At 44.3% G+C, this 10328-nt stretch overlaps 1 protein-coding gene across 3 annotated transcripts in view; it reads left to right on the forward strand.

Moving 5' to 3' along the window:
• The first annotated feature begins 212 nt into the window (after positions 1 to 212).
• Positions 213 to 10328, forward strand: part of LGI2 (leucine rich repeat LGI family member 2) — a 42809-nt gene continuing 32693 nt past the window's right edge. For all 3 annotated transcript variants that reach the window (XM_018565563.1, XM_018565565.1, XM_018565566.1), the window contains exons 1-2: positions 213 to 513; positions 8956 to 9027. In XM_018565563.1, coding sequence (XP_018421065.1) covers positions 332 to 513; positions 8956 to 9027 — 254 coding nt within the window. In that variant the 5' untranslated portion in view covers positions 213 to 331. The remainder of the gene's footprint in view (positions 514 to 8955; positions 9028 to 10328) is intronic.

A 10328-nucleotide genomic window follows, 5' to 3' on the forward strand; every position in this document is an offset into this window, starting at 1 on the left:
CCCTTGCAAGGTCATCTTCTGATCTGCCCTCCTCATGTTCAAGGAGGATGGAGCATGCTGAAACACAGTAGGGAACCTTTGCTACTTGGTGATTATTTTTAAACTCACCCGAATGGAGAGTTTAATAAATTATTCATTGGAGGAAAGAAGGAAGAAAAGAAAAAAAAAAAAGAGGCTGCGGCTGAAGTGCTGATGTCAGGAGACAAGTGCAGTGTAGTATGGTGCAGTCAGGATAGGGAATGCCTGCCAGCCAGCTCCTTCCCGAGTCTCTGTCCTCCCAGCACTCACTATTGCACAGTGCACACACATTCTCTCAGACAGGGGGGTCAGGATGAGGATGGCACTCATGAAGGAACCCCTGCTGTTCTTTATGTTGCTGGGCTGTATGCACCACACTACTCAACTGAAGAAAGCTACCAGATGTCCTTCCACATGCAGCTGCACCAAGGAATCAGTCATATGTGTCGGCTCTTCCTGGATCCCCAGGACCATTCCCAGCGACATCAGCTCCTTGTAAGTGGAACGCCGGCTGCACAAGGTGCATGCATGAGGGATGCTGTGTCCTGTTCAGCTGCAGGATCTCTCTTTAGAAGTGTTCAGTTCGCAGCTGGACAAAGGAAATATTAAGGGGTGTGATGCAGTTTGATGGCTATCATAAGTAACCAGCATGCATGCAGAGAGATTTCAGCTCCCTTTAAAAACCTGCCAACTTTTTATTGTGCAGCTGCAATAGATTTCTAAAGCATTGCGGTAATACTTTTTCAGTGGGATGACCGATAGTTAATGTGCATGTGGGTGCTGATGTACTAGATCTAAGAAGGGGACATGAAAGAGTAGGTAAAGCTTCAATACAGGTGCGGTCTGTGTGTCTGGACCACCAATGCTGTAAACTCTGTTGTAGATGTTTATAATGCAGCTCTGTCATTGCTTTAGCAGTGCTTGCTTACGCAGCGTGCAATTACATATACAATAATTGCACTCCAGAGACTATGTCCCATGGCCTGAAATAGTTCTGTGTGCTGGCCAAGGATGCAGTGAAGTTGGAGGAGGGGGGATTCCAACTTGCAGGAATGGAAACTCTGCTGTGACGTCACACAGTATGGCACTGACGCAGCTCCTTACAATAGGGACATTTTAATATGCCTCATTTAAAGGATAAGTTCACCCTAAAGTAACAATTTAGTTATGGGCTAGAGGATGGATGGTTCCCATGAGATGCGACAGCTTCTGGCTTCTTGTATGTCTTGGATACTCCAACAGTGAGACGTGCCCGCCATAGTTCCTGGCTCCCTGGAAGTGTTGTGTCCCAGCTCCTCCTATTGCATCTTCCATAACAAAAAATAAATCCAACAGGGAGAGTGGGATCCCTTCATAATGGCCAAGACAGATGTGCAGAACCTGGATCTCCAGCACAGAGGTCTCATTAATAGTTTTCTAGAACTATACTGTCTAGTGGTTTAATTTTCCAGCATGTACCAAAAATAATAGTTTTGGGTGGATTGGCCCTATAGGAGCGTATTCCAGTGCACTGGATTTGTATGTTTGTTAGATCACCTAAGCATTAAAATCTACCATTTATAGTTCCCTGTTTCTGTTCTAAAACCTTGTAGTTTTGCACTTCATGCTGCAACAGTGGGAGTCTCGCTTTTTCTGTGGCATTATCCATTGTAAAAATGAAAGACTGGAGAGTGAGGCCCTGTACAACGGCAGTGGCAGGTGGGTAAACTCAGGTGCAGGGAAACCCTGAAGGATAGAACAAGATGTATGGTAGATATGTGCACCAGCAAAAAAATTGTTTACACGATGGGGACAAGGGCCTCTTCCCCACAACCCCGACCCGGTGGTTGTGGGGGTCTGCGGGCAAGGGGGCTTATTTGCATCGGGGTACCTCTTTATAAATGAGTAAGGGGTACCCATTCACTAAAGGGTTAAATCAAATAGTTAGTAAAAAGTCCAGACTTTTGATAAAATCCTTTCATTGGAAAAAAAAAAAAAAACGGTACATTTTTGACTATTCCATTAACAAAAAAAATGGCTCCATCGATGTAATCCAGTGTGAATCAGGACCCCCACCGACCCGCCGCAATAAAAAAAGTCCCGCCGCACGACACCCATCCGAACCCGACGAAAACTCGCCGCAAAATGACATTCAGCCCGAAAATAATCAGATGGGCAGAGCGAGTCGTGACGTCACGGCTCGCTCCGCCCTTTTGACATTCTCAGCTGTCAAATGCTACATAGCAATCGGGAACTCCCGAATACTATTCATGAGTTTCCAAATGCTATTCGGGTCTGTGAGCCGAGGTGTCATCTGAAAAGCATTATGAAAAGCATTTTGGGGGAAACCCCACGCACTTTTGTTTGTGTTTTAACTTGAGGGGGGTGCCTCCTAACATTCCTACCAGACATAAAGGGTCTGGTATGAATTGGGGAGGAACCTCACGCTTTTTTTTTTGTCCGGTCGACAAAAACGAAATGTCGACCGGACTACCGCTAATGAAATTCGGACGAAATTTTGGAAATCGGGAATTCGGATTGGTTTGCATTCGTTTTAGTTGTAATTCTGAATTCGGATACTTCCAAATCTCAGAATTTCTGAAAATTTCGTCCGAATTTCATTTCGGAACGAACATGTCTAATGTATGATGCCAACATCTACTAAAATTAATTATTGGGAGCCGACTGACTGTTTAATGGGGATATTATAATTCTGGACTGTAATATCCTTTTTTTAATGGGAGCTTACCGCTTTATTTTGAAAATGTGTCTGATTTACATAGATATGTAACACATTAAACAGCCCTCTTAGACTTGCCAATGCACTATCCTGAAAATATATGTCATATAAGGTTCTGCTGTGCCAGAACTCCAGGCAGCGGCAAAAGGAACACTGCCATGGTGCATCCCTTATGATTCCACATTTTCTTTAAAAAAATATGCATCCTCACAGAGGCGTAACTAGAACCTTCCGGGCCACGGTGCAAGAAGCCATGAAGGGCCCCCTCCCAACCGCCATGGCACCGCATGGTTACCAGGAAGACTGCCGAGGTCCCCAGCAAGCGAGGGACCTCGGGCAGCCGCTTGTTTAAAATTTTAGCGCCGGTGTTCTGTCGAGAACGCTGACCCAGTATCTGCGCTTACGTACAGGCGGGATTACCGAGGAAACCGGCATTTATTTACAAAGTATTCGTTTGTAATTGTTACTTGTGACTGTTAGTAATATACTGTCCCTGGCAGTAAATGATGGATGGAATATTATTAACGGTCACAATTAACGATTTAAACGAAATACTTTGTAAATAAATCCGTTTCCTCGATAATATTCGTCTGTGCGCAAGTGCAGATGCTGAGGTTGGCAAATTCGACTACATCGGCGTTCTCGACAGAACACCGGTATCTGTGTTTAGTATCGGGGCATTTTCATGAGTATAAGTACTCGTGAAAATGCCCAGTATTGGCAGTGGTGTATCCCTACTTAAAAATATAATGCATTGCTGGGACTTGTAGTCCTACATAGTTGGAGCTATTCTGCATTGCTGTATAATCATCATACTTCAATGCAGAATACCAGCAGCTATGCGGGACTACAAGTCCCAGCAATACATTATAATAGATGCCTGCAGCATATTCTGCTGGTGACAGCCTCTCCTATCCCTGCTGCACAGCTGCCCGTACATGCGGCGGCTGTGCGGCAGGGAAGGAGCGGCACTCTATCGGGGGGTCCCTCTTCTTGCTCGCTGGGTCCCCCCAAGTGGTGGAACGCCAGGGCCGGTCGCGATTGCGACTGCTGCGACCCTGGTAGTTCCGCCAGTGCATCCTCAGAACCTTAGACCTGCAAACTTAGACCCAGACGAAGGCAAAAAAAACCATTGCTGAACGTGATCCCCAAATTAAATTGGGTAACTCCCTCAAACAACTTCCTAAAAGCTATAGTTTTCGTATGAAGACATGCTTGATCCAAAAAAGGTGGACATAAATGCCACCCAGGGCTGTTTAAATATAGTTTTGGCTCAAGTGATCTGTTCAAATGGGTTTGGCTAACCTTGAAATGCAGTCTTTGTGAAACCGCCTTTGCGTCTGGCTAACAGGTAAGACATGGACCTAAGACTAGAGGCTTTCTTCCGCCCAAAGCTCTACAAAGCCTCCGGGCTCCGGGAACCAAGACCAGAATTAATTAAAATCTGAGAAAACAACAAAGTTTGTTTCCTCCATAGCAAACACAAACCTTGCAACTCCTCGCAACATTTTACATTCATGTAATTGAATTATTTATTGGCCAATTCATGTTTTTAAGATGTGGTGCGCCACGTGGGCCGCCCGGTGCTCTAGGCTAGAGTCCAAGGCTGCATATCTGTCTGCCAGGGACAGCCCTAAGCTCTAGCAGAGTCGAAACTTTAATTGTTGGGAGCCGCAGGGAGCAGCTCTGCTGCGATATTAATATGGAGACCCGCCGGACTGAAGTAAATAAGCAAAGTCTCATCTCTGCATTGCATGGTGTAAAGCCAAGTTTGCAATGATTTGGGAGTGCTGTAGCACACCCAATACCCCATGGTGCCACCGCTGCAGTTAAGGCAACATGCTACATATGAAATTGTTAAAGACGGTTTACATCTACTTTAAATTCCAAACTTTCTGCTTTCATGGATATTCCCTCTTTATTATGGCCAGGACTAAAAAAAATCAAATATATTTTATTTATTTGGTCATGTAAATAGGAAATATTGCACATTATATGCGATATTATATAAGACATTTATTATTTCTTCTAACAAGCTTTAGTCCACTTTTTTTACATTTTCTTTACTTCCTGCTGAAAAAAGCTTTTTGTTTACAGAATTCAATAGCTCAAAATGAAATTTACACTCACAAATGAATGAGCCAGAACAGTTGCTCTTCACTCTTACTTTCTATAACTGCCCTTGAACTTGACTATTAACCCAGCCTGTATAGAGGAGAGTAAAGTTTGCCATACCCAGAGCGAATTAACAGATGAACGGGCTAAAATTCGAGCTGTGTGTGGCCCTGTCGGCACCCCTCTGCTCAGTACTGTGTTGCCTTGAGGAAGGGACCCTGTGTGGCCCCTGAAACATTGGCTGCATGACTTACAGCAGGGGTGCCCACAATTTTTTGTGTTAAGATCTATTTTTGAAATGAGGAGATACACGAGATCTACCAACGAAAAAAAACAAAACCTCCCTGCTCTCTCTCTCTCCTGGCCGTCTCTCCTCACTCTCCACTGGCTGTCTCTCCTTGCGCTCTCTCTCCTGTCTGTCTCTCCCGGCTCACCTTGCTGTATTTTGCAAACAGTGCATTGCAACAAGCCGTGTAAACTAATATTCTTTGATATATTACATAGCACTTCAACCACCAGTATTCACCAGAAAGGTGTCAGGAAGCTTGGCTCAGCAGACTCAGGCTAATAGGTAATTATGTATGCACAGCTAAATAAATATGCTAAAATGGAATAAAGGGGCCACCATTCACACCCTTCATGATCTACCGCAATCAGCTTTGAGAGCTACTGGTAGATCACGATCTACCTAATGGGCACCCCTGACTTACAGTATGTGTTGCTATGTAAATAAAATTGCACTGATTTCTTCATCTTCATGTGGCGTGCTGGTGACCTTTCTTCTCTTTGTGAATTAAAACTCATGGCGCTATCCGTTGCTCTCACTACAAGCCTCCTCCTTTATTCTTTTGGTCAGAACACTGTATGGAGTGCAGTTTGGGACTGTCTGATTTTTCAATCAACTTTTGTCAAAGCAGCTGGTCTGGGATGTAGCCAATCCAGGATATGGCTGGCACATAGGAAGCCAGTGTGCCAGTAAGATCAGGATGCATGCACACTGGCCTTAGGGGCCTTAGATGGTAGGTGCAGTTTGACTGGTAGCTATAAAAGCACCTTTACTTACTTAGCTTTTATAGATCAATGCAGTTTTGTTGAACTTTAAACCTAAAATACATATATTTCAGCACACAGCTAACTTCCTATACAGTACTCCAACAACCGAGAACTACAACTAACATTCTGTTACCTACTTTTACAAAAAAAAAAAATCAGCTTCCCAGCAAAGTTACATAAATGTCAAATACCTTCAATTATGTGCAGGTTTGGGTACACGGCGGTGGATGTTGACCCTGGCCCTTTTACATAATGTTGACAGATAGCTGGAGGATGTTTTTCCATTGTCCGCAGGATGTGCTGAGAAGGAACCTGTCAGCAGCTTGATGGAATATTGGTGCTGGATGTTTATAGATATAACTGGTAGGACCCAAGGGAGGCTGGCAAATCATAACAGCAGTCCTGACTTTCTCTACATGTGCAGACATAGAACTCTTTATTGCAGTTCTCTTTTCACAAGAAACTTTGAGGGCCCGTCTACATCTTAGCATTACGATAAATGCTCCCTTTTGATGCCACCCAACACAGTGCAATGCACAGTACTGGACACTAGGTGCACCGTGCAATGATGTGTTGGGTTGCCATTAATTGTCATAGGCAATGCACAGTACTGCACACTAGGTGCAATGATGTGTTGGGTTGCCATTATTGTCATGGGCGCTTTAACATACCTCCCGGCATGTGTCTGTTTCAGCACCATGCAACATGTGTTACTGCAGTAACGTGCCTTGTGTTGTCATGTGGTGAAAAAAAGTAATGCATGCATTATGTTTTAGCACAGCAGGGCAACAAAACACACATTATTGCGGTTCACCGCGTTGCATATTGAGAATTAATCACAACATAAGGCACAAGTGCATCAAGTGAGCGGTACCGTGCACTGTGAAATAGCATGCACTAAAGGGAGGCAGAACTAGTACTGTAGACCAAACTGAGACACTTCAGAAATCAGTGTAATATTTCCTTAAATCGATGGCAGAATTATTAACAATTAGCAGCAGTTTTTAGATCACAGAGACTTTTGTAGTGAGCTAAACAGATGCTACAGAGAATCAGAGCTCTTGACAAAGTTATATAACTGGACAGATACGTATTCAAAGTGGCTGTGCCTTGTGTGAATCTTGTATTATATTGTAACATGAATCTGTGCAGTGACAAACTTGGCGTTACAACACCTATAAAAATAGGGCTGGATTTTTGCATAGCTAACATAGGCTGTGGCCTAAGGCTGCCAGGGGCGGCACACAGCCAACCACACATCATGTTGCTGAGAGTCAGTAAAACAATGCCATGTACAAAGGTTCCAGATCAATGTCCTGCCTGCCAATTCAATTTGGCTGACTCAATATTGTTGCCGACCCTAAACAGCTTGTGATTTCTTGCGTGGGAAGGGGGTGGCCAGAGAGAATTTATGGTTTCCCCACTCCAAGCTTCCAAGCTCTTCTAGTCATTGGCTCTAGGTGTACTCAGTGGATAAAATGGCTCGCCCAGCCTCTCTACCCCCAGCCTTGGTGTGCCTTGTGTGGCTATGTGCGAACTGTGTTTCTATGCAGTCATGCATTTAAAATCTCCCACACTGCATAACCAGGAAGATGACTCTATTGATAATGATGGGTATTCTTTGACTGCGTCAATCACGTGAAAATTCAATCACGCTCCAGGCAATCCCTGCACCCAGGGATTATCCCTAATGCATGGACAGGGCTGCCGAACATGCAGTCCTCCCGTACTGGGCCTGGGCCCCAATAGATCGGCAGGGGGGCCTGACAGGGAATGGCACAGCACAATGCAGGCTTAGCATCCGCTCTGCTTTCTGCACTAGTTCCCTGCCCTGTCCTATCTAGGGGTGAGTCTCCTTGGCAATGCAGTGTGTTGGGTGACATCGAAAGGGAGCAGCTCTCCAAAGCATGGGTGTTCTTGGGGTGTAATGTGAGTGGGTGATGAGTGTAGGACCTGGGGGCGGAGGAGGAGATATTCAGACCGGAGCCAGGCACAGCCAAGCTGCTGCTGACCACATGGCACACTTGATCTTCAATTTTCAGCAACACTTGTTGGTGGCGGACTAAATTTGTTGGCCCCTTTCCAACTGGCGCCTTCAGTTCCGATCCACAGGGGATCCATGCGTGGATCCCCTACTGATCAGAATGGATGTCATCGTTGTGAAATTACTGGACCCAAATTGGTCTAAGGGGAATGGGATGTATTGTAAACAGACTTGTGTCTGTTTATATAGTGTCAATTTACATCAGATTACCTCTGATCCGGCACAGTCAGGTCTGTTTGTTTTTCTGGACCTAGTCGGAGTCCGGCGTAATTGGAAGTAAACAGACACCCGTCAATTTAGATCTGGCTGTCTATAGACTAACATTGGGCTTCTGATCAGGTCTGCCAGGTAGACCTGATTGGAATGCCCTTGTGAAAGAGGCATTACAGTGCTCTACTAATAAACAGGAAGCAGAGACTGCATATGTAACAAACAAATATAGCCGTCAATGCTGAAGCCTGATGAAGGGACCCTGCGAGGTCATTTCTATTCTGACAACTTGTTCAATAAAATGAGCATTTGGTGATTCTAAAAGGATTTTTGGTGTGCTGGTGACATTTTTCATAATCCTCCTATGTATACAGCGGTGCCATCCGCAGTCATTTCAACCACGCTCCCCATCGTATAGGAATTCCGGTAAGGAGTGCGACAAGAAGTTTTATGTTAAACAGATATAGCTGCCCCCATACAGGATAGATAGAGAGAGAGAGAGAGATAGAGAGAGAGAGAGAGAGAGAGAGAGAGAGAGAGAGAGAGAGAGATAATCTACAGAGGGAAATAATGTTTTGAAGTTAATAACACATGCACAGATTTAAGATCATTTAAACTTGTCTCATCTCTTTCACAATAATGTATAAAATGAACTTTAAAGCCTCTCGTTCCCCTTTAATGAAGAGCAGCTTAGAAAAGTTCTGCTTAGAATTTTGGCATGAAAACGCTATAAACTGTATTTCCCAGTCTGAAATGTTCCACAGTATGTGACTTTTGTTTGTATGTACTTTTGTAGGAGTCTGGTGAATGGGACATTTTCTGAGATCAAAGACCGAATGTTTTCTCATCTGCCTTCCCTGCAGCTGCTGTGAGTACCGCACTCCATAACAATACACATACTGAAGCTCCTTTCATTGTAGATGGCATAGGGCATCATTGTCATTCCAAACACATCACTGCAAATAGTGTTTGGGAAAGCATGCTAGCTGCTCTCTCACATTGTGTTATTTCCATTAAAAACTGTCTCCAGTAACCATTTCTGTTCTGCAGTATATTTATTAACACATAATATGAGCTGGAATATGTACAAAGTTAGATTGGAACTCTTCTTACACCGGCTTTATTCACTAATGTGGAAGAAGCAATGATGGAGTGCAAACTTCAGATGCCTTTTTACTGGCTAACTCAGTGAATGGTTAAAGTAGGGGTAGACAACCTCAGCACTCTAGCTGTGGGGAAACTACAAATTCCATCATACCTCTGCCTCTGGAAGACATGCATGTGGCTGTCAGAGTCATGCAATGCCTAATCGGAAATGGAGTCTAACCACAGCTGGAGTGCCAAGGTTGGCTATCCCTGCTAACCCTGATTTAAAGGATACGTCAAGCAAAAAACTTTTTTTGGTTTTGGATAGAGTGGGGAAGGATAAGACCCCCCTGTCAGGTTTTTACTGTTATTCAAGGCTCCGCTAGAGATTTACTCTCACTACCCGTCCTGCTAATAACAGTCTTACCAAACTGAAAGTGAGGGAACATTTGCAACAGGGACACAGACAGAAGTAAAAATCCAACTGGGGCTCTAGCCTTCTTTACTACTCTGCTATTTATATTACAGACATCTCAACTTTCCCGGACGTTCCCGGAGTCTCCTGCTATAAGATAGCGGCTCCCGGAGGACTGGGAGAGAAACATTTGATCCCGGAAAAGATTTATTCTGCTCTATCTAGCAGAGTAAACCTTTCCCTGCCGTATTCTTAATTTTAAAATTACTATTTTGATATCGGGGCCGCCGACCGCCGTCAGAGTAAAAAAAAAAAAGACAGCACTGAAATGAATAGCTAGGATTCTATTGGCTATTTCAATTTGCAATAGCCAAGAGCCAATAGCAGAAAGGCTATGGCACCAGCCCACTGCTGCTGTCAATCAGCAGAGGTGGACCTGAAGTTCTGCATCAGGTCCTCCTCTGCTGATTGGCAGCAGCAGTGGGCGAGTGCAATAGCCAGCCTGCTATTGGCTATTGCAAATTAAAATAGCCAATAGCAGCTTAGCTATTCATTCCCATCCTGTCCGTTGTGGGTTTTTTAAATTCTGACTGCAGCAGGTGTCAGAATACAAAGAAAAAAACAGCAGTTAGCAAGGGAAGCATTGGCCATCAATTCAGGGAGATACC

The sequence above is a fragment of the Nanorana parkeri genome, unplaced genomic scaffold (genome assembly GCF_000935625.1).
Source record: "Nanorana parkeri isolate BGI_ZX_2015 unplaced genomic scaffold, ASM93562v1 scaffold859, whole genome shotgun sequence".
Taxonomy (NCBI): domain Eukaryota; kingdom Metazoa; phylum Chordata; class Amphibia; order Anura; family Dicroglossidae; genus Nanorana; species Nanorana parkeri.